Raw genomic sequence first — 26904 nt, 5'->3', positions numbered from 1 at the left:
GATATAATAGTCCATGGTGATTGCAGTTAATTTGGGTATCAGCGATAGGAATGGAACAGATTGTTGAATTAGGTTAGGACGACATAATAAACCAGGACTAAAGCCGAGTAACTTGACTTTTTCATTTGATTTAAATAACAGCTATGTAGAGTACATTAAGTTTTAATACAACCAGACGATATACAAATTTATGGTTCAAGAAAAATATTTGGAGATAAAATTATATATATTTCGCTTGTCTGGGAGAAAAGCGTGATACTGAGAATATTAATAAATTATTATAATAAAATATTATTAAAGTTTCAAGAACGGTCGGGTCTACGTTCCGGAGCCACTCGTTACCTACGTCGACCAAGTACCGTTCAACATCTCCCAAAGGGACTCCACAAGCAGGTCCCGGCGGGTTACAACAACAACATTAAAGTTTCATTGTTTATAATGGAGATATGTGATTTTGGGGTATATTTAAATAATTTTCAAAATATCGTTTTAACGTGAAATAAAATTCGAATATTATTATTATAGAATATTTAAATAGTTTAAATATTTTTATAGAAAACAATTTTAATTAAAGCATATATTAAGCAGATTTTTCCATTATGACTGTAGTAAGACATTTTAAAAAATATATAGATATAAAATATCTCAAACTTTTTAAAAATACGTATATTAAAATTTAAAAAAAAATGTTTTATATTAATAAAATGATTAGATCAATATTTCAAGAAAACTCAACAAATCAGTTGCATTAAAAATATGGTAAGGTGTAGCAAATTAGCAACATATATTATTATCATATTATAAAAATACATACTGCAATAAACAAATATCGTTAAAATTAAATTTTAAGCCTCTTGGAAAATCGCGTTACATGTTTTTGAATCGGTATAAATGTATATTATGTTTGAGATATAAAAATAAATGTGTGTAACCTATGCTATTTCCAATTGCAACAAAAAGTCATTAAAATATTATAAATTAATTGTTTTCTTTTGGTATATATTGCATTTTAATAGAGTTTTACTGCTCTGAAACTTTTTTCTTTTTAAATTTATTAATAAGAGATACCAGTTTGTATTATGTCTATTGTTTAAAATATAAAAATGTTTTAGTAATGTGTAAATAACTTATGTTTTTGTTTTGTTTTAATTTTAATGTTGAGTTTGTTTTTTGGTGGATTGTTTGGGCATTCGTCGATGATGGGTACCGCCGTTTTTATCATGCGATATTGAATTGGATTGCGATCCAGACATAACTGGAACATTTGTACCTTGACTTACTGTGGCAACTTTTTGTGGATATGGTATTTTGAACAGGCAGATATTTAGATGGTTACATATTTCTCTGCAAACCTTTTAATAACAAAATAAAAATGAATGTATTTAAATTATATTTCAACAAAATTTAATTTTATTTTACTTACCTGAGTGCAATACATTATCAGATCTTGTGTACTCCAAATAAATGTTAACCAAAGTAAGTAAATTTCAGGAACTGGACAATTAAAATATTGGTTGAGGAACAATAATGCAGGTCCAAGTAATGACCAATCACAATATTCCATTTCTGCTTTAGTCATATGTGCAATCTGTACACAGAAAAAATAATGGATTTCAATTTATAAATGCAAAAGTAAGTTTTTAAGTTATAAATTTATTTTTTCAATTAAAAATTAATATGTTAATAAATTTTAATTAATTTAAAATTATTCGGTATAAAAATAAACATATAAACTGGAATGCAAAGTAAAGAGAAATCTTCAGAAATAGATATTTGATAATAATATAGGTAGATATTACAATGGATTTGTGAGTTGGTCAACTAGAGCGTCAACTAAAGTAGTTACTTCACTGATGTATTTTTAGCGGAATTTTTATTATTATTAGAGTCCGAGAAACACTTTGAACAGAATATATCTTTTTAATAGCATAGCTCTAGTTTTTAATTCTAAATATTCAAGATTTTAAAAAATATGTATTAGACCAGTTTAGTATGTGTTGTTCCAGAATTCTAGGCTTAACAACGGTATTTAGGTTCCGATTTAGGTTATCGATTTTCATTCAACAAAATTAAAATTAAAATATTGTTGTGATTCAGTCAAACTTGCATTTCATTTTTCTGTTTCAGAGCGAGTAGTTATTGGTTGCCAAAGCAAACTATTAATTACTTCGATCGCCCCGTCGTTCTTGCAAGCAGGATCTACTATATCGATTCATGTATTTGTCACACTACATATATTATATATATTTTAAACTTCTTATTCGGATTCCGACTTATATAATAACACAATTCAAACATACTCACCACAAGTTTGTTGGTAATTTTGGCAGCTACCATTCCAAATGCCATTATGTATAGCGAAGAATGTTCCACAAATAAGCCTTGTGGTGATTTTTGAGCAATAATAAATGCTGGTAAAATCACTAATGTCAGTGGTATACTCGGGGAAAGTACACTTGTACCCTTGATATTAAACAAGGTAAATAAAGAATAATATATAAATTATATATTGCTATAAAAGAGTTGTTTAAAAGGACAACACAAATGAAAAAAAAAACTTTTCGCATATTTACTTTGCAATTTAATTATAATTTATTATTAAGTTTAAGTTTATATTTTCTGTATTTTTCGCAATTATTACCGAAAAGTTTTTTTTTTTTAAATTTAAATAATTTCTTTAAATACTTCTTTTGGCTTTGAAATGTTTTTTTTTTTAGTTTAAGATACGGTTTTGAAGCATACTGTGTAGATTTTAGCAAAGTGATTTTATAGAAATAAGTAAAGTATACTTAGAAAGTGATTAAGTGCAACAAATACTTATAAAATTGTTTTGTGGTGAAAAAAAATATATTTAGTGTGGTGAATTTATATTAAATACATATATGATAAGTAAAAGTTTAATAAAATACAGCGTTTATTAGTTATTTAAATGGTTAATTACAAATTATGTTAGCTAATAAATTCAAGCAACTAATATTATTACGTAGCAACATGCACTATACTACAAATGAGAACCAAATGAGAATTAAAAACATAATTGTTAAGAGTGTTTACACATGTGATTTAAAAAATTAAAATATTCTTAAATAGTATATCTTGACTTTTTAATATTATAGATAATCACATAATTGTAGAATACATCCAAAAAAAATTTTAAAGATATGAAAAAAATAAATTTAAAATAACTAACTAAAAATTTAAAACTTTAGTTTGTCTAAATTGATATAACAATAATTTACAATAATTTGAAAAAGACGTTAGAGGGCAAGAATATAAACTAAACTGAGTTTTAAAAAACTACATATTATTTTTAGAAACATATAAGAACTGTGGACTAAGATTTACAATAGAACACAGAACACAAAAATGATAGAAATCGATTTTTTCAAAATGATAAAAAGTTAAAAGATTTAAGGTAGGAAAAAAAACTGCAGTAAGTAAATATTAGAATTGTGAAATCCGGGAAGTAGCGATTTGTTGAATGTCATTATATGGAAATCAATTTTGGCAGCATTCTCATATATAGCTTAGTTCTTAAAATGCTGAACCTAAGCATACTACTATATATCTACTATATATTTTTTCTAACATTTTTCTAACATTGAAGTTAGTGAGCCGGTCATTAAAGTCTCCACTAATAGATGACAAATAGTTCAAGAAGTATGTAGTTTCATATATTTAAGTAATTAAACATTTCAAAATTAAACGTAATAATGTACGCCAGTTTAAAGAGTGATTAATAATGTCCAAATTGTATCTGGAAAAAGTTGACCTACAACTATTAACCAATAGTTTAATAAATGTTTATTTTTTTAACTAAACGTACATTATATTTTCAAAATTATAGCTATGTTCATTGTATAGAACTTTGTTTTAATATATTTTACGTATAAGAGATATTCCTTTAAATTGAATCACTTTATAGTCTCGATTTCAAAATAATTTGCGACCGACTTAAGTGGATATTCTTGCTTTAGGCTTTTGTAGCGAAACTACTTTCTAAAGTCCGTTTTCGTATAAATGAAAAATTTCAATAGGACAGTTATGATATGCCTGATATTATTGTAGCTTGTATGGAAAAGCTGAATGCAGAATTGCTTATAAGTTTATTTCAGGAGGGGTAAGTGGCATTTTGGTAGTGTAAAAAGACAAATAGCTTTGATGTAATCAAGTACTTGACACTCGATTAGGAATACCTGCAGGACGTAGAACCGATCGTTTAAGAAACCAACTGAACTGTATTTCACATATAGATTTTCCTATAATTTAATAAATGCGTTATATAGATATTTTTTTAATATTCTAATTGATATTATATTCCCATGAATATTATAAAATATTCTATGAATTTATATACTTGACAAATTTTATGTTGACTTATATATTACAGTATCATTTCTAATGCTATAAATGGATTATGTTCAAAAAGCTTTTCATATAGATTTTTTACAGTTGTGTTGTACATTGAATTTATAATTATAATATATAATCTAAGACACATAAAAATGTTTTAGTGGAAATTTGTATTGAATCAATGTGCTTCATGAGATATATATATCAATATATATAAAAGCGATTACTTTCTACAATAATATGTGCTTGGAGTATGTATGTGCTTACTAAGTGATTATATATTGTATATAAAGTGTTTGCTATTTTTTTAAAACTGAATAGTTTGGGACAAATATATATATATATGTATATATATAGATATATATGTAGCAATGTGATTTGTGGAACTAATAAAAAAATATGAAATGACCAACTAATATGTCAGAATTTCATATATAAACAATAAATGTGGGCCAATTATATTAATATTGTTTTTGAAATGACTCAGTAAGTCTTACAGCGACTGATGATCCATTCTTGCCACATCCCTCAGTAGTAACGACTTTTGCATAACGTAAAGCTAATAATAAATGAACACCACAAGCTACATACAGTGGCATTCTTCTTAATTCGCATCCAAATAAAGGCAGCTAAGTGACAATTTAAAAAAAAAATTCAATAAAAGCAATTTAAATAAATAAATAAAATTTATTAAATAAACTATATATATGAAAAAATATTATTTTTCAAAAAAACCTTTGTCTAGAAATCAAGAGAATTTTAAAGGAAATTGTATGAAGCACAATTTAATTAAAAAATTTAATGTGCAACATGCCTCAATGTGGTGCGACACTACTAATCTATTGAATAGAATATATTAAAATTAGAAATTTTTTCTTAATTTGAATACTAAGATTTTTAGGAACTAAATAAAACGACTTTAACAGCTGCGTGCGAGTTGAACTAAATTAATTACACTAAATTAAATTCTTTGGTTAAATTGTTAAAAAAATTACGAAACAAAATAACATTAAGACAATAAAAGGCTAATTGTGTTATATCACAATTAATTATAAATATAATATAATTTAAATATAAATACATAAATTTAAATAAATAAATATAATTAGCTATTTAGCAATATTTTGTACTAAATTATTGTTATATGTAATATGAAACCGATAAAGCTGTAGTAAAAAATTTTTTTATGGAAATTTATGATAGTTTATAACAAAAATAAAAATACATAAAAAAGTTAATACTGTTTTAAAAGCTTTGAACTATAATTAATTTTCTTCATGAAAAATAAAAATAGATTCATATTTTTTGTTACATTATGATCTATTTAATATAAAAAACATTATTAATTTTTCGAACAGCTTTTGATAATAATTAAATATTAACACTTTAAAACAATTTGTTATTATTTAATAGAATTGCAAATTGACTAAATCTGGTTTTTCTCACTGCCTTATCGGTATAGTTTAGTATACCAGTCAATTTAGTAACACTTCAGCTCAACTCGCACACAAACAATATATAAAAATTAGTCAATGTAATTTTATTTAATATAAGAAAACTGCTTATAACAAAATGTTTCATTACAAAAACCCTTTTTCTTATATTATAGAATATTTTATTATAAATAATATTCAACCTATCTTAATGTTTTATATTATAATATAAAAAAAGATGATTTTAATGAATATTTTAATCTAAATAAAACTGAATATGAAAAATATTGATTTTGTTATCTACTACATTGATATTATTACCCAATACGATGAAAGTTCGAACGAACGCACCTTATATAGTACATACATATTCTGAGTCTGGTGCATACTATTTTATTAATAAAACCAACTACAAAAATATATACTATCAATGGAGAAAATGTATATCGAATCAGTTTTTAATTGAATGACCTTCGAATCTATATATAAGAACGTTTTTATAATGTCCGCAAATGTTTCATAAACCAAAAATGTCAAATCCCATTATGTATTAGAAGTAGAGCTTCAAACATTATTCGAGCTGTTCGAAACTTCGAGTATTTTGATGTTCGAGTATACTTGCGTTCGAGCAGAGTAAGTTGCTTCAAAATATGGGATGATTTACTGTGATACATATTTGTATTAAAAAAAAAAAAATCAAATTTAATATAAAAGAGACTTGCTTTAGGAGCACCTTGAACATTTTCGAATATTTAAAGTGTTCGATTTAAAGATTCGAATTCAAGTATACTTGAACTACTCGAACATCGTACTTCTCGAATATTTTGTAGCCCTCATTAAAAGTCAACCCAGCACTTATGACCCATCCTGTACTTAACCATGTACAATTATCAGCAACCAACACAATGTATGTTGAGTTTGTTGAATTTTGAGCATTACGAATTCAACTTGTGGTGAATATGTAGTAATCACTGTTTTTAAATGAGTTCCCGTTAATTATTTGTCTAATGAAAATTAAAACAAATTAGTGATTAAAATATATTAGAAAATTGTAAAATAAAAATTATTAAAAATAGAAGCCAAACCAAACGACAGCTAATTTTGTTAAAGGGAAATTAATGTTGCGTGTATAAATGTGTAATGTTTTTTTTTTGGTATTAAATTGTGTTTATTCTTGTAATATTCGCTTCATTATTTATTTGTTAACCAAAAGTTAAGAAATCTAAATTTTATTTGATAAAAAAATTGTGTTGGAATGTTTTGATTAACTGAAAATTTAATGCTTACTGCAACTGTGGACCCATTTTTGCCACTGCCTCCTTCACTAAACATTTTCGAAAATTGTACTACATTTAATAAATAACCCAAAGTAACTCCAATTAGTATTATATAATTCCAATGACAGCCAATTATTGGAATCTGTTGAATTCGAAATTTTAGAAAATTGTTTAAATTTTATATATAAAGTGAATTAGACCATGTAAAAAAAATAATTAACAAAAAAAAATAATATTTAAAATAAAGTAAAATATAAAAAAAATCTAATGACATAAAATAATTATAAAGGGACTTGAGAGGATACTAGGACAGAGTGAAAGCTCTCTTAAGCAGATATCGATAGAATCAACAATTCTGTCCGATTAAGAATATAATAATAATAATACGCCTTGTTCGACGTCTATGATTTCGAGCAGCCTCTTATACTGGGCATAGGCTATCAACAAGCCGTTTCCATCTTTCGCGCCGTAATTAAGAATTAAAATTAAGAATATAGTTCATTTAAAAGATTGTTGTTTGTCAGAAATATCTCTATTGATAAACCCGGCCGTTTAACAGAACTTTCACTGCATTGTGGAATCATTTGATAATGTATATTATAGAATTCTTTATTTAAAGAATTCATTTTTTCATTTTTTAAATTTAGAACCATTGAAATACAAATTCAGTTTTCATTATAACACCAAAAATTTTTCTAACGAATTTATAACCACTTATCATATCATAAATATTAATTATGCTCTGGTTTATAAAAAACGACAGTCTTAGGTATATAAATATATAAAAAATATTACAATTAACTAAATAAAGTGGAATTCAAATAACATATAGTACGAGTACGTGTTATTAGCTAAAGCAAAGTTGTATTTTAACAATATCTACCATAACAATTATATTGTAATAAAGTCTTCTTTATGCGCTTTTTTTTGTTCTTAAATATAACAGAGAGAGAGTGGGAGAGTACTAATATTTATATATGAATATGTATATATATATTAAAATTATTCTTAAATTGTTTTAAAAGGCCCTTATACCAAGTATAAAATAAATTTATATTATATATAAAAAAATATGCTATGCGTTCCGTTAAAAAAGCATCTATAAGCTTTGTAAACATATATAAGTAATAAATCCTTTACTAAACATATATCTAAATTCTACGAAATATATAAAGCATTCCTGTGGTTGTGTATAAAAAGTATTTGGTTAAAAAATAAAAATAAATTATAATTTGACGATAATTATTTTAAGAATATATAGGATAATATTAATAATGTACATGTTAATTTTATTTTATTTTTATGAATATATATGCATATATCAATATTGAATAAAAATTGCTTAATATATTTATTAATAAATATTTTAATATGCAAACAATTATTTGATAATGTATACTTTATTATTTTGTTACATATTTTTATTTATATGTTATATAAATAATTGTATATGTACATATATTTAATTATATATTGGTCTAAAATATGTATTTATTTATATTTATATAAGAACTTTTACATATATATTACTTTCAGCCATACTTTCACGGGCCTACGAAAAGTGTATGGAAGATTGGGTTACCATAAGTGTTGGTATATGTGTATCGCTTCAGAAGGAGCATATTTTGAGGGAGATAAAATAAATTTGGAATAAAATTAAAATTTGTGTGTTTTATTTACAAAATCCGAGTACTTTTTGAGCAGAAGATACATTTGTATTGTTCATTTTTATATATAAATATTATGTACTTATTTTATGTATCCAAATTGGACTAATAAATACTTAAAATATAGTGGAAAAGATGACAGCCATCCCAGAGAACTGGCGAACGATAGAGTCATATGTAATTCAAGTCCTTAAAGAAATTAGACCTAGAAAAGAGTATCAGAAGCTATGCTAATAAAGACCGCAAGAAAATGCGGTAAAAAGGTTGAGATCTGGACGCAGATCGAAAAGCAAAAGAGCATGACTTGAAATGCCAACATAAAAGAGACCCTACTCGAAATAATGCGAAAGCGTTTATGAGGAGGAATAAATCTCTCCGTAACAGGGGTGTTTTCATTTGTATATTAATTATTAATGTTAGGGAGTCGGCACAAGATTCTGACGATGGTCGTCATCTAGCGGAGCATAAAGCATTTCACCTCCTCAATACAAAAAAGATAAATTCACTTTATATATTATTATAATACATATAAAGTTATAATACATAAAGTTATTAGTGGTCGCTATCATCCGGAGTTGGAAATTTACAGTGTGTCTCTGAGTTGAACTACAGATTTTTTTTTTTTAAATTATTCACTATTGTAAAATAACAAAAATATCTTTAAGTTTTAATTAGTAATAGAATCAAATCAGACAGACTTAACTATTGCATAGAGTATCGTGAATAGTTCTGAATAAACCTTCATAAAACAGTGATAAGAGTCCCACTGACGTATGCTTTAGTGACAGGACAAAAAAGGACGACAAAAAACAAACTGAAATGCCAAAACACAATCAGCGCCGTACATGAAGTTAAAAAAGTGTCACACGATATGTATAACAACGAACTATACCAAGTCTACAATGATCATCTGTGGCACCTCATATCAATTTGCATGCATATTTCGTAATATGGGGTTACCACATTATTCGAGAGATGAAATCGTACGATTTTGCGGTAAGTAGATGTTGAATCGTCAAATAGAAGAAATATAACTGAAGACGGCAAATGTTATAAAGAAAAATTTATGACGGTTATAATGTAGAAAACACGGATAATAATGATAAAGTTTAGGTTATGAAAAACTTCACTCACTGACGGCACAGATATTGCACATTAACAGCATTTAGGAAGCTATACAATACATATCTGGAAACAGGACGAACTTATATATAAGGAAAGAAATAACGCATATGTTAAAAAATCAAGACCAAACGAGAAAGAAGAGTAGTGAAAAAACACACTGTTTCAATAGTCCACAGGGATCTGCTTGTAAAATCTCTTCGAAGGATCGGGGAGGGCACTTAATATTTTTTATTCATTTGGAATTTTTTGACATGGTGACACTGCATACGATCTAATCTTCCTATACCGACGTAATTACGCCACTAACACTTTTGTATATATAAATATACACACAAATATATATATATGTATAATAAAATTTTTTTATTTAAAGATAACATATACAATAATTATTTATATAACATATAATTTATAATAATATATATAAATATGCATACTCAATGTTTCTTTTTATTGAATAGTATAATTATACCAAATAATTGTTTTAAATATTTTAAATATATGGGAAAGAGCTTTAAGGGTTTTAGGCAAAAATATGAAATCTCCAACAGAATGATGAATCGATTTCTGACTCCAATGAGCTAACATATTAAAGTAGCTTTTATAGATTGTGTGCAAGATGCCTATCATGCAATTATTTCAAGTTATAATCTTAATAATAATAATATTATATCAATGATGTAGGCAATCGATTCATCACCATGTCGGAGTCCAAGATTTGAGCTATCTACATTGTTTTTGTTCAAAATTTAAAGTTAGCCAAAAGATTGTATATATAATAAAAATATTTATGGAAATTTTGGTTTGGTTTACATAAAAAAAAAAATTAAAACTGTATGGGATATTTAAAGTCAGGAACTTACAGCAACTGTTGAGCCATTTTTGCCAACACCGCCAGCCAAAATAACAGAGAATATATACGTCAATGACCAGAAACCCAAAACTATTGTTGCTAGCGATAAGGTGGACCATATTTCTATTTTACCAAAAATCTATAGGAGGGTATATTTAAACAGTTAAGGGGGTTGCTGTTTTACATATAAACAAAATCTTGTTTAATTCGAATTATTAAATAAATTTTTTTTTAAATTGTTTAATTCAATACTTAAATTAACACTTAAAATAAAACCAAGCAAAAAATATTAAGTACATATACTTTTTTAAATATTAATATTGTTGGTATGCAGAATTTGAAATTAGATACAGTATATAAGTAAAAATAAATGTTTAATACTAAATAAATTAGAACAAGTAAAGTTTAAATATGGTTTACTGAATTTATATATAATTATAAAAGATTTTAACACATAATAGACTATCAACAAATTAAAATATTCTATGAAATAAATAAATTATAATTTTTAAGGTTAAAAGCAATATAATATAAAAATATTTATACCTGTTCTAGATAACTTTTAAAATTTAAAAGGAATATACGATATATAAAACTAAAATTTAACATTGGAAAGATAAGTTGTTTTATTTCGATAATTATTTAAACCAGTCATTCAAAACATTTTTTTCCTATGATCCTCTGATCGATTTGCGAAGTAGCGAATAATTTAATATACAGAAGATTTTTTTAATTGACGTGACATACTTCTTGGAACACAAAAACTATTATTAGTATAATCTCTAACTGTTGATATCTGTGTAATATATTTATTATATTATTATAACAGTTATCTAATATTATCTAATATTAATAATATCTAATATTATCTAATAATAATATTAAGATAAGGAGTAAATAATTTTATGTCATTATTAAGGTACTTTTTTTTCTATTCCTTGTAAATACTCGAATATGAAAAGATTCAACGGAATATAATTTATTAGCCTTATAGTATATATAGCTCTACAATGGAACCCCAAGCTGCAAGGAACAGAAGACGCCCAAAGATGATGTGGCGTAGAAACGTTAATAAGGAAACGAACGAAACATTTAATGAGTTAAGGCATATAGCTAGAAACAGGGATTTGTATAAGTCCTATGTAAATAGACTAAGTTCTTAATTTACCCCTTTGATGTAATGCCAGAACATGTCAATAATAATAATTATTATTGAGTTAATGGTATTCCTAACGCTTATACAGATTAATATGAAGTTTCTGTTCGAACACTGCGGTGTCCGTATTAGCAAGATGTTTGGATTATAGGTTGCACAGATAATCGATAGCATACTGTATTTGAAGTTACTTTTTATACTTAAGTGAATTGTATGGACATATTAGAGTAATTCGGTAGATTGAAACTTTTCACACAGTTTAGTTTATTTGATTATCTTTACATGTGAGTTAATAAATATTGTATTCAAAAAAGTTGAATATACAATAAAGTAAATTTCACTCGTGAGCGGACCTTTAGAGCAAAAGAGAAAATTTGAATTTGCTAAGTGTTGCCATAGGCAAAATATAAGTTTTTTTTTTATAGTTGATTTGTATTATTCGTATTAATCGAAAAAAAAAAAATGTTTTTTTAAGTAAATATTGTTCGTTGTATATATTATAGCAAATTTAGTTCGAGTTTGTAATCAGCGAATAAAATTACACATATTAAATAAAAATAAAGTGGGTAACTTTGACTTAATTTTATACAGTAAAAATACTGTATATATAACCATAATTATATATCTATCTATGAAACACATAAAAAATAAATTAGATTATATTTTAAATATAGAGCAAAATAAATTATAAAAACGCAAATTATTTTCTTCTCAGGTTCAGTTTAACCTGAACTTAGTTTTTTTTTTTAAACTGATAATACTTGTAGTATTATTGCTTAAAAAAATTTATCAATTATATATTTCATCTCCTTAATATTATACCTTATAAGTTTATATTGACTTCCTAAACCTCATTCAAGTATAAAAAATCAAAATTAAAATGAAATTAAAAATTAATTGTATTAATTAGTCCAGTGTTCAACACTTATCAATTGCAAAGTAATCATACCTTAGTCATCCAAACCTCTGAACCGAATATGGCAGATATAACATGTATACCCATTATAGTGAATTGAGCTTCAGTAACATCTATTTTACCAAACCGTAATGTGCCTGAAACGTATGTTTGCCAATGAGCGCAATAAAAAAGTCCAATGGCACAAAAGCACTTAAAAAAATTAATTAAAAAATTATTTATACGTTATTGAAAAAATATTTAATGTATATACCTGAAAGAACAACCAATTTGGATAATGACCCAGCTGACATGATACACAAGCAGATAACGCCACGAAAACTGTAGATATTGAGTCGCAGCCATGGTCAAACAGTTCTCCTAATGGTGATGAGGTGTTCGTGCGACGTGCTTGCTTGCCATCAATAGAGTCTAAACTTTGGTATATAAATAAACCAAGTGCACAGAGAAAACAACTCCATCGAGGCGGTGCGGATTTGCCATCTGGGCTATAACTGAAAAACATAATAAAAATTAGTATTAATTAATAATTATATGTATATAATTATATATAACAAATAAGTAATAAAGTTTAAAATAATTTTGAAGATCTTTATAGATGGATAGTTTTATTTATTACTTTTATAGTAGTTTAAGATATGTTTAAAGTATTAGCTTCTCAAGCCCACATATAATAATACTAACTTCCCTAGAAGTTAGTTATGGAAGCATAGACATTTTATTTAGAGATTATACACAGATCCCAACTTTAAAGATAATTTTTTTAAAGAAATTCTAATGTTAACAACTTTGTGGCAGTTTGAAGTCCACACAACATTTATATGTATTATATATATTATGTATATATATTATATAAATATAATTTATATATATTATTTATTTCAAGGCCTTAACCTATTTGTTAGCTTTTGGAACGCTATTACCAAAGAATTTTATTGTTAGTTGTTCTTATTTAAATTGACCAAATTTGAGGGAGTGGACTACGATTATAAGAGAAACCAGATGAGTACATTGCAATTAATACATTTAATATCAGGATCTCAGAAAATTCTCATCTTGGTAAGACGGATCTACTAATCAATTGCAATAAAATTTACTGCAGTTGCAATATCAACACTTCTGAAAGTTATTATCAATTGCAATTCGTTATATATTATAGGTATATGTTATGGCATAGTGAAGAAGATGGACGTCATTATGTGTAGAGCTACAGTTGTGCACAGATTAAGTAAAAACCGATTTATTTGTAATAAGTTAGAATATAGCATATGTTAATATTTTAACCCCAGAGAGCTCAGTACAGTTTTTTGAGTCCTATTTATCTATTTGTGTGAGAGGTGATGAACGAAGGTTTGGTGATAACTGATATACAATGAAGCTATGATTTTGAAAGAATTTAATGTGTACGGATAAAAGGCCTCATCTGTAGTTTATATCACGGAAATAACGAAATTGTAAATAGACAAATGCTGAGGTTAGGTATTCTTCTAGGGACGTGTGCGAGTTAGGCTAAGTTGCGTTCTAAATGAGGGAAATTCTAAGTTGCGCCGATAATGTAGTGATGTGTCGATACGTGTTGATAAATGGCTAAATGTATGCAGTGCAAAAAATCCCAAAAAATGTCCCATTTGGTTTAGTATCAACTTAGCCTAACTCGCACACGTCCTAGATGTCAATGAGTCATTCATACTACCTACTTATATATTGAATATATGATTACTAAAATTTGTTATAAAATTATTTATTTAGATAAAAAAATTGCTTAATAAACTCCTTTATTATGAAAAAAGGTTCCATCGGTAAAAAATTCTAGAAGATATACAAAACCTTATTCCATACATAAGTCAAGCAATAACAGAGTCATAACTCCAATTTAAGATAAAACTGTAGAACTTAACACTTTCTGATTACAGTAACTACATTGTAAGTGTTCCGTTCCAGTTGTCAAACTTCAATTATTTTGAAAGACGCGGGGGACCATAACAAATTGTATTGTTCCCACGATAGTCGTAGCAATTATCTTCAACAAAGCACATGTTTAATACAAATTTGTATGATAAACTGAAAGTATATGAATTATATATGTAATAAACATATAATCAATAACATTTATGACAGAAGTTATTAATACAAACTACCATATGACGTTTGAATTTGGTTAATAATTGGGCTATAACATAGAAAAATAGGTCAGCTTTAATCAAATTTAAAAGAGTAACAAAAAACTTGGGAAATATTTAATACATGATGAGTTCTCTTGAAGGACTTTTGGATAAGGAGTAACCTAAATAATAATAATTATAGTTAATATGTGATTATAAAGAATGAATAATTTTGCTTTTAAAAAATATTATACAGTTTCCTCATTGAGTTTTTAATGTTTATTTTAGAAAAGTGGTACTCTTTAAATAAATTTGATATGGGAAAAATAAAACGGTTTCAAGGTGAAGTGCAAGCTGAGTACACTGGGTATGGAATTGAATCACTGCCACCGTAAATAGGAAATTATTCGCAACAAAATATGAACGCGGTTGTGTGCATAAATGCACTTCAAATTATTTGCCATAAATATTTATTTAAACGTTTGTGCTGAAACTTGAACTGTGGATTTTTCATGTGAAGTCTACATGTGTACATATGGATTTGTGTATTTTATTGTTTTTTAAATTTTCCAAAAAAAAAAAAAGTATATTATTTTTATTTAAATTTACAAAGAAACGCAATATCACATTGAAAGAAACTAGATTCCAGAAACTAGACACTAGATTTGCATGCCTTTAAAATTTCGACATGGCTAAAGAATATATATTGTTAAACTAAAATTATACTTATATATTTAATAAGTAATTTTTAATTCAATTTTAGCTCTTATATCGCTCGCATCAGTTTTTGTTTTTAACAATCTATAGCAAAAATCGAAGAAAATCAAAACTTCGCACTTATAAGTAACGCACAATCAAAGCTTTGATAAACCACAGAGTTTTCATTAATGGATAGCTTAATCGTTTCTAGACCCGCTCAGTACCTATATTTCATTCTTTCTACAAGTAATTTTCTTTAAATTTTCTCAGTACCTAATTTTCATTCTTTATACAAGTAATTTTCGTTAAACGGATAGTTGTTTTTACTAGACAGAATCGAACTACTTCAGTGGTTTCAGTTATATATCATATATATATCAAAAACCTTCTATAACTTTAATGAAGAATATTTGTAAAGATTAGGTAAGGTTAATACGATTAAAGGTATTGTCACCCCACAGATATCAACGAAGTTTTATCATCACATATTATAGTGCACATCAAAAGCGAGAATATTTGTATTTGGGGTGCTTTATAACTTCGCTTTTAAGAATTGAGTAAAATTTCAATTGTCAAAAAATATATACTTATGTTTTTTAGTGTATCCGACAATTATATATTTTCGGAAAAGATGGATAAAAAGATAGCTCAATCATCATACTAATATAACCTATGATCATCACTTCAAATTATTATTGACTTCACTTATTCATCAATTATATACACGATAAGTCCTTACTATGCACAATAAATGTAAGAGGTTATTTATTAATCCAAGAAACGAATAACCGGTGTCCATACCGATTTATTTTTACTATTTATAATATATATTATTGATATGCAGATTGCCAAAGCAACTATATACAAAAACGCCTTTAGCTCAAAAATTCTTTCTATTGTATCTTGAAAACTGTTTATTCAAATACCCTAATTTCTATACCAAAAAATAATCAATAGATAACTCATTTCAAGGAATGTTTAATGGAAAAAGGTGTGTGATAGAAGAAATACAGAGAGATATCTGCTAGAAAGCTAAGCACCTACTAGTTACAAACTGTTACCAAAGATGCCGTAACACTTCTTAACATTAGGAACTAAAGAATGATAGAAGTCAACATAGTTGCATCGTGGTATAGAATATCAAGGCAATAATTAAATTCAGGTTGCAGTGTTATCGAAAAAAAAAATCAAATTTGGCTCTGTTCGATTATTTTCTTGTATCGAATCTGAAAAAATTATTAGATGATAAAATAATTGAGGTTGTTATATATTTTGAAGAGCGCAAGAAATCGTAGTTTGAAACCCAAATCTGTATTAAAAAGCTTTGAATCGAAAATGTATATAAAATGTTTTGAAAAAAGCGTATATATAACTATATGTACTATAGTTTTACAATCTATTACGATTTTCAACTCAGTCAAGACATTTAGGGCAATCCTCACACTATGACAACTAAAGCTACTAGTGATAGTAAAATACCTAAAATTTTTATCTTTCGACAGTTCTGTTAACTTTTTTAAAACATAATTTTTTTTCAATTGTCTAGAGCATTGGTAAAAATAATAAAAATAGACGAGAACAATAAAAAATGGTGTGATTGAATTCATACAAACTTACATTTTTTTTTATAATTTTCTTCTGATAAGATTTAAAGCAAAATATATTTATTATCTGGGAACGTAAGTAAGTGAGTAATAGTGTGTGTGGTCAAGAATGAATTGCATATTTCGAATTTTTATTGTAAATATAAAATAAATAATTATAAAAAACAAAAAATTAAACAACCAACTGCAGTAAATATAAAAATGTTTGTCTTTGTTGCGTTCCAGAATTTTTATCTATAAACTGCGATTCATAGAACTTAAACAAAACAAAAAAAACGTGAGCAGATATAATAAACTCTATATTTAGGACTAAAAAGTGTAAATAAATTGGATTATCAATAAATATTTCTGATATTGAAACGATTTTTTTTTCATAATTTTACCAAAGATGAAAAAAACAGATATAGCAAAATTTAGATAGCAATTTACACTTTACCCAAAAATAATACCGATCTATTAAAGATCCAATTCTGCGTTTGCTTTATCTCATTGGAATATACATAAAAGCACACTTATATATATACTCTTCTATTTTAAAAAACTAGAAATATAGTGCTTTAGAAAGTTTATTAACAAAAACACTTCCATTTATCTCTGTTATGAACTATTGCTAATAATTCATTGAATTGTTGCTCTGCACCTTGAAAATTCCATTCCAGAACTAATTAAGGTAATGGTGGCCTGGGCACCTAACATATATTTGTGTTTCTCCAAACTCCAATGTAACATATTCTTCAAAGTCGAATGCTCAACAATCAACTAAAAGCAGCACAAAATTGCCAGCTTGATAAAAGGTGCTTATAGTCATACCCGTTGTTAGAAGTCGTTATCGTATTTGCACTCCTATCCGAAATCAATACTTTTTTGAAAGAAACTGAATCACAAAAATCTACAGCTGCAATGATTAATTAGATATACCGATCTACCATAGAGGTAGCAACACTAGACAAGAGTAGTCTAGTATTGCTACTGATGGTATAGTAAAGATTGCCTCTTTGGTAGAAATGAGTATCAAGAAAAGATAGAGATTGACAAATCTGCCGAGAGACTATTTGTGAGCCGTCATCATCCACTCTTTGAATTAAATATATTAGACGAATTGTTGTAAGTTTGTGCAATGCTTCTATATCCATATTATGGGCACCAGAATATTGTGGTTTTAGATTTAACCTTTGTTGAGCTTCGCTAGTCAAAATCTACTTGCTACCATTTATACTCCAAAACCGATGAGGATAGTGTCTAATAAATTTTACTTGACTTTTATGACAGGCAGGCCTTAATATTCTAACACCTATTCTAAATGGAGAAATATAAGGAAATGAAGAATATGTGGAAGTAATTGAACTTAGCCTGTACCCAGATAAAGAAATCTTGTCTCTACAGGAGGCGAATAGATGAGCGAAACCATACGGTGTAGAGCTGTGCCGCTTATTAGGAATTGAAGTGTCAATTAGTGATAAATAACTGTTAAGCGTATCATTGGTGTCTCTATTAGTGATAATTAACTGTTTACCATATGCTTATATTTGATTCTTTTTGATTCAGGGCGAATTTTGTGGCACATGTAATGCGCTTTTCATCCACAGAGATGTCAGGCGATGGCCTGCCTGTGAGGAATCTAGTCGAGTTGTACTCGTTAAAGCTTGAAAAGAGGTTGAGTAAGAAAGCATACTATTGTATACAGAGTACACGAATTAGTTCTCTATGTATATAAATATATATTATAGATATAAAAATTATAAATTAAATCTTAAATACTTTCCAAATCTGTTACTTTTAAATTTTTATGTACTAGATCGATAAGTCATAGTAACTGATTGACTCACTCAAATTTTCCAAAGTAAAAATTTTTAACCTAACACTAAAATATATAGGTTAACATAGCAAGTAATGAGTATTAAAAAGTTTAAATTATTTTTTTAAAACAATTTTAAGCTGTTAAATGAACGGCTTTCAGTTTTTTATACGTTTCCAGCAGATTTTACACATTTGGGTCGCCGGTATGACTGAAAACTCATTCAGCATTTATGCGAAACTTGACTGAGATGAGACGATGAAAGCAATAATATGAAATGTAAAGATACACAAAAACTTTACTTGTTAGTCATTGTAGATATTTAAGCGTCACTACGAGTACCACAAATGGTTGAAATAAAATATTTTTTATGGAGCAAAAAAGTGGGACATATATAGAGAGATCACAAAGCGCTCTAGTAGGATGTATTTGGAGTACTCAAAGTGATTAGTGGAAATTTTTTTTAAACAATTGCTGGTTTAATTATAAAACTAGAGAAAATATAAAACATGTATTTGACTAGTGACTTGGAAGACGGATTATTATACTAAATTGCAGATATACCATACATATAGCAACTATGTATATATTAACTCATCTTTATAATGTAGAGAGTTAAAGTATTTTTAAAAACAAAAATTACTTTCAGTGAGTTCAATTAGTCTATTTTTGTTCGGTAATCTTTAGAACAAAAAAAAAAAAAATAAAAAGAGAAAATGGAATAAGTAAAACAAATCTAAAATGTAAAGCAGAGATGTTTTGTATTAAAAAGTTTAAACGCTCAAAGTTCAAAATAATTTAAATAATTGCAAATCACGTGTTGCTAGCGTATAGATTCAATTAAAATCAACCAAAAGTATAGTACTCTTGAGCTATGGAAACGATATGTGGGCTTCATGCTAGTAGCGCGCCAAATTTAATCAGAAATTGCAAATTTGATGTGAACATACATTACCATCAGTTGTGGTGGTTACTAAGTCGAGTGTTATATGTACCCCTTGTGGTTGTTATGAATTCAGTTTCGCAAATGAGTCACTTTATGAATTTTACTAAATTATACAATTATTGCGAACTATTAGTGTAACAAATTTCTGACGTGAAAACTAGTTGTCATATTTCTTTTTCTATTAACTTTTAATGACTGCACACACATTATATTCGTATATTTTCTTACATGCTTATCGCACTACACACATATATATACTACAATTACTTACAAATCAAACAATTACAACTGGCCCATACATTACCAACTTGAGTACAATGGGTCGTCTTATTGTTCCGTTTCCTATAATATCTGTTATAGTACTTTTACTTTATGTGTTGCCTATCACTTGAAAGTAACAAATAATAAATATCCATGTCCATATACGAGTATCTCTGCTAATGGATTCATAAATTATTCTCTGCAGAACTGTCCAAAAATACGATTGACACACTCTCTCTCCCCCTGCGATGAAGGGGTTAGAATATTCTCGAGGTAAGGCATTCCTGTCGTAAAAGGCGACTAAAATCCCGGTGCCACGTCGACACTTGTGTAAGAAGTGTGCATGGTAGTAAGTAACTAAGATCTACACTTGCGACATACGACAGGAGGTCTAAATCCGATACTACGTGGGTCAGTGGCCCGCAGCTTCGGCGGTGCTGTCTAGTTGAGGTCCGACTCGTAGTGGCTGTGGTTAATACGCGGGAAGAATGATCAGGTTTGTTTTGTCATTCGGCGTGGAGTTGCGTATTCACCACCGAGTGCTGGGACCCAAAGATCAGTAGATGTTTAAATAGGCCTCGTATCGTACCAAAGTGGAAGTTAGATCTTACAGACATTTTTTTATTGGTACCAACGGAATTACTAAGGAAATTCCAATGGCTTGTTGATTGGCGTGTTGTGTTAATGTACGCATAATATTAGGCCATCATGGCATAGAATGTTACGTGAAATAACATTGAGACATTGACATTTACATTGAAATGATAATATTTACGAATAAAATGACCCAAAATACTCAGATTCAATACTTATAAACTATCCAACTATTATGGTGAAGCAAATAGCAAATGCTTTATACGAAGACTGCCGTTTAGGTCTTGCGCTTAACAATGAAAACACAGTGGTTAATCAATGAAAATAGTTTTATTGTTTTTCACACTATTCTTTATGATGATCAGCAAATTTTTGCAATCGACTGAACTAATTTTCAAAACAGTTTTGCCATTCAAAAGTTGGTATTTCCAAAACCAGGTTTTTAAATGTCTCAGAGGCCTGTTCGGGCATAGAAAAGCACTTGCGACGCATTTTTTTCTTAATGTTTGGAAACAAGAAGAAGTCATTGGATGCCAAGTCTGGACTGCAAGTCGGATGACTCATCAACTCGACATTTTGAGGACTCAAAAACTCTTGTATTTGAGTTGATCTGTAAGAACTCGCATTGTCCTAGTCGAGGATTATCTTCCTTCGACGATTGGTTTACCACAATTCTCTAAAGACTTCCGGCAAATAAATGGTTGTGTACCACTCAGAATTGACCGTTCTGAGTTCTTCAAGTGGTACAGTTGTGACATGACTAGTTTTTTGAAAAAAATCATTTACTTGAATTTGCTTTTTCCGCGGACAACTTCTGCTTACATTAAAAGACCCAAGCAGTGAATTGCTGTTTTGTTTAGGGCTCAAAGGTCTAGACTCATGACAAGTTAACTGTCATGATGTCTTTAACATGTTTTGAGCTAATTCGGGTGTTCTGATGACTACCAAGATTACCATTTAAGTGAACGGATCGAATAAAATCGCATATACTTCTAGGTGTTCGACGCGATACCTGCAGTTAGAGAACGTGGTAAACGAAGTCCGTATCTTCGGTGGAAAAACTAGATAATCAATGATTGAGGCGCACTCGGTACTACAAGCAAGCCACTGATCGGACTGGCTGGCCGAGGCTGATCAAGGCGGCTAAGGTCGACTTACGTCTGTAAGTTACTAAGTAACTAACTAAGTAAGTCAGTATACATCTATATTTTTGCATAACTCACAAATTTATTTAAACAACATAATTTATGATTAATTAAAGTGATTTAAGTTACCCAAGTAGACAGCAAAAAATTGATAAAAGTAAATTTCATTAGACCCAATAAATTTTCCACAAAAATGGATTGAAACAATTGAATTGAAAAGCACAAAAACAATCTGCAATTGTGTGATTTCAGTAATAAATACCATAAATTTGCATTTTTATTTCAAATGGGCTAAATGTCAATAGAATAAAATCAATTACAATAATACACAGTATAGAATATTGTATAGAATAAAACAAATATAAAATATACAGAGAACACACAAAACTTAAGGTGCTTCAATCAAGTCAGATTCTGTATTGGAATCATTGGACTAGCAATGATATATCTTAATTCAATTCAATCAACTAAAAATATTGAGTGGTTCAAATGTCAGTGGCAGGTTCCATTTCTATATCAACGTAAAATTAATTAAGTAAAACAAAAAATTAGTTGTGTAACGCTGTTTTTAATTGCATTTCAATCAACTTTTTTTTTTTTTAAATTTTTATTACTATTGTTCTATACATTATTTGTTTTTATAATTTATTTATGGTGTTTTAATTTTAATTGAACAAAAAGTGTTTAAAATGATTCATTTACATCGTTTGTATGAAAAAAAAATTATTTATTATTATTTCAAATGAGTGCGATCGGTAGGTGAAGATCGAGAAGAGAAAATTTTTGAAGCAATCAAAATCACGTACGCTATTACATCGATTTTGATGTAATTATTATTATTATTATAATCTTTTTTTAATTACAATTACATTAGAGAACCTGCCACACATTCCGTTTCAGCAATTATATAAAAATATGCTTGCCAAGAGATAATTCTATTAAATACATTTTCACATGTGCATATATATTATATGCAAACAAATATACATATATTGGGCTCTGAGTGAATAAATAGCTCAGACAAAATGTGACTTTCACTTAAAGCTATAAACGTTGTACTTTGACCGCCAAATATCTCATCTACCATATGCCTATACGTATTCAGCAGCCCACTTCCATACAATCATAGATTCGCATAAACTCTTATCCGCCAGTAATAAAAAATTTATTCCGGTTATAACGAATGCTATTAAACGGTATAAAGCAGATACGATGCAATACATTTTTTATAAACAATTATATGACATTTAATCATTTAACGCGTCCATAACTATAATTAACTATAATTTTTTTAATATAAATAGAATTACAAAAAAAAAATTATTACTTATAACAACCAAAGCTATTCTACTACTAGTTTCGCTGTCAAGATAATCTCTGCTTCACATACTAATTAAAATCGTTTTTATTACCGAAGTAGGAGTAATCAAATTTGTTTTTATTAAAGATATTAATAACATATTAATAATAATTAACAATACACAAAAACTAAAAACGGAAGAATATGGGTTTAATGTGGTGAAGAACTTTTCTGTCATGTAGTAAAGAAATCCTTTTTAGCAAATCCAATATTCTATGTAATAAGTATACAGAATTATTAAACAAAAGACAAATAAAAAAATTATTAATTAATCAATTAATTATTAATTAATTAATCAAAGCTGTGAGTGCAATGCAAGTATGTGACCTTTTGACCAAATCCTCCATAAGTTTTTCATAACCTGATTTAGGCAAGGTCTTCAACTCTCCTTTAACAAAATTTCTATAATAGCCTCATTTGATTCGAAATCCTGAGATGGTGTTAGCTTCCACAGTAGATAATATTTATTACGGAGCAGAGAGCGAGCAGAGAGGAGCATAGAGTGAGTCACACTGCTGTTTGTTATTTAAGATACTATTGTTATTATTCACTTTCAGATTTTAGTTTTTACTAAAAACTATAGGATAAAGATAGGTTTGTACGTATTAAAATGGGACAAAATTCATTTCTTTTCTGATTTGAACAATTCTGTTGCGGGTTTTCTCAGCTAAACATCTTATAATTTTCATCTTATAATAGTATTTCTTAATCACAATTTATCTCAAGAACTCGGTAAGCACCACACCACGGTGAACGAAAAAAACTATAAGCATCACTTTGATATTTGAGTTTTGGGTTTGGATTCGTTTTCCAAGCGACTTTCTGTCGATTACTTTTTGTGACTTGTTTGCATATCGTACTCCTATGTCATGTATCCCTCCTATGTCATGTATGAATTAGTGGATTTTTTAGAAAGTGGAGAATAATGTCTTCATCAACCTGTTTATGATATTCTATTTGAACAAACCTAAGCTAATTCAGCAGACCTTGCAATACGTTATGTGCTCATAAAAGTGGTGTGTGTATTTTTAACGATTTAAATATCATTTTCAATTTATAATAATTACATTACAATTTACATAACAATTCTCCTGCTCTAGCTTTTATTTTTCCAATGTTATAGACGCTATTAACCATTTAAGCCTGACCAGAAAAGAGTATATCTTAGCCTTTTTAAAATTTTTTACACCATTCATATGACTTAATTTTTAGGAGGCATATGAGAAACTAAAGCAATCTCTTTGTTCAACATCGCAGAACACTCAAAAGTATAATTAGTTTGCTTAAATATTCATAATTATAAAAGAAATAGAGACAATATCAGCAGGTACATGTGTCATTTAATTTTTCCTGTTAAATTCTAATCTATTCTCTCTGTTGAATGCGCTTTAGTGTAAAATTATTCTCTTCATTCGAAATTCATTTGAAACTCAATAATTAACGACATAATAACGACAAATGAAAACTGCTTGTGAAACAATAAACACAATATGTAAATGTAGAACAATAGCAAGGAGTCAGAATTACAATTCTGTTTGTCATTTTAAATATTAGTTTCTATTCACTTTTAGATTTGAGCACTCATCTACTTTAAATCTATTCACTTGCTTGCAGTTTAAATCTTATATGTCTAGAACGACAAGTAGCACAATGTTATGTGGTTTTTATTGTACCCGGCCAGGATCTGCTTGTGTACTTCTTTTTTGGAATGATAAACGTCACTTGGTCGTCTAATTCGACAAGTGACTGCGAAACATAGATCCGACATAGATTCTTGCAACCTCACAATATAATAGAATGTTTGGTTTGTTCTCAAGTTATTCTCAAATTATTCGCTTTTGAGTTCACATGTTAAAACATAACTCACAATTCGAGAAAGCATTCATGAAAGCATTAATTTGGTTCATTTAAGTTGTCTGGGGTGTTCATAACACCCGACAGAGCAGTTCTAATAGGTAATAATCTGAATTCTTGAAATTCTCTAGCATATACAACGTTTTATTAACTTATCGAATGTATACATAACATAGTTATCATAACTCATAAATACGATCTCTTATTATATTAGGCACTCATATATGTATATGGATTTAAGTACTTATCGAATGTATACATAACATAGTTATCATAACTCATAAATACGATCTCTTAGTATATTAGGCACTCATATATGTATATGGATTTAAGTACTTGCAGTGAACTAAGCATACCAGTTTTAATTGTAACGCATCAACTTAGTTCTTGAAATGCGCTTTTTTTCGATATTTGCGTCTGGTGCAATTATTTATTTTGCTTAGCGTTAAAAGTAGCATGACATTGTGAATTTTTAAAAGATTTCTCAGAGAAATTAGAATTTTTTAGAATAAATAAAAACAGAAAACTGAGTCTATGTCATATGTAGGAAGCATTGTATTGACGCAAAGAATGAAATAGTTTGCTAATATATGAACATGTCATTGTTCTCCTCTAATAGTGGGGATTAAAGGCTTTGTCAGTTAATTGCTAAGGTTATATGTGGCATACAATACTATACTGTGGGTACTTTAAGTTTTGTTCGTACTGTTATAATGTTTTTAATTGTAAAAATTCTAATTTATTATTAAGAATAAAGAACTTTTAGTTCTGCAATAGCATTTTATAAATAATACAATTTTGGCGGTCTCTTTTATTGTGGTTGTAGAGGGCATAATCTAACCCCTAAGTATGGTAGATATTTGCTTTTACTTCAGAACTCCCGTAAATGGCATTCGTGCTTCATTTGTTGTTCGTGCTACCGTTGTTTTTTTTATAGATTAACGGTCAATTATTTATTTATTTGTCCTCTTAATATCATTAGCACCAATAACAATTAAAACTAATTAGTACTAAATGAAAATAAAAATTCTAATAAGAAAAATCTTATTTTTTGCAGATTCATATAAGAAAGTTCCTGATTATTCTCAAGCTTGACATTCGCATTATTTGATATTTGAAAGATGTTCGCATAAAAAATTATATGAAAATTTTGAAATGATAAAATATTTTTCTACTTACTATATTAAAATTAAAGTTGTTATTATGTTAATAATCAGTCCAACAATTGTTATAAGATTTGGTGCAAGCCAAAGTGGTGTTTTTGACACAAGCCAATTCCACCAAGGCTGCAGCCAAGGATCCATTAAGCTAGCGCTGGTGCAGGAATACTTATGCTCCGACAGCTTATGCAGCTGTTTATTGCTCAGAATGTCTTTGTATAATATAGCCATCTTTACTGCTTTTGAGTTTTATTTAGAGATCTTCAATATTTCAGGGTTGTGTAGGTCAAACAAAAACAAATTTATTTCTAATTAAAGCTAATTAATGCCGGACTCAGGAGAGCGCAAAAATTATCATTTGTTTTACTCTGCCGCGAATTCACGTGTTGAAAAAAAAATCAAATTTCTTTTATCACACTTTATTAAATGATATTTAAGTAAAGCACTAAAAGACCAAGTGCCTTTTATACAAAAATATAAGTGTTCATTTATTTTAAACTATATCAATTAGTTTTTATCGCACCACAGTTACCACCATTTATTACACACTCCCGTTCGGACAACTAAAACTTTTGCAACACCACGCAAGAAAATTGTAAATGAC

At 28.0% G+C, this 26904-nt stretch overlaps 1 protein-coding gene across 5 annotated transcripts; it reads right to left on the bottom strand.

Moving 5' to 3' along the window:
• Positions 1-1029: 1029 nt before the first annotated feature.
• Positions 1030-26904, bottom strand: LOC119679147 (cholinephosphotransferase 1). Of its 5 annotated transcripts, XM_038091342.1 has the most exons (9): positions 26320-26904; positions 13034-13274; positions 12814-12972; positions 10719-10847; positions 7074-7205; positions 4851-4982; positions 2305-2463; positions 1424-1588; positions 1030-1352 (listed from the first exon to the last, which is right to left on the bottom strand). In XM_038091342.1, the coding sequence occupies exons 1-9, from the start codon at positions 26529-26531 to the stop codon at positions 1152-1154; spliced, it is 1530 nt and encodes a 509-aa protein (XP_037947270.1). In that variant the 5' UTR covers positions 26532-26904; the 3' UTR covers positions 1030-1151. The 5 variants fall into 5 exon arrangements, with proteins under 5 accessions (XP_037947270.1, XP_037947266.1, XP_037947269.1 ...); XM_038091338.1 differs by lacking the exon at positions 10719-10847; XM_038091341.1 differs by lacking the exons at positions 4851-4982; positions 7074-7205.

Source organism: Teleopsis dalmanni, chromosome 2 (genome assembly GCF_002237135.1).
Source record: "Teleopsis dalmanni isolate 2A chromosome 2, ASM223713v2, whole genome shotgun sequence".
Taxonomy (NCBI): domain Eukaryota; kingdom Metazoa; phylum Arthropoda; class Insecta; order Diptera; family Diopsidae; genus Teleopsis; species Teleopsis dalmanni.
The sequence above is the reverse complement of the archived record's forward strand: the minus strand, read 5'-3'. Positions and strand labels throughout refer to the sequence as shown.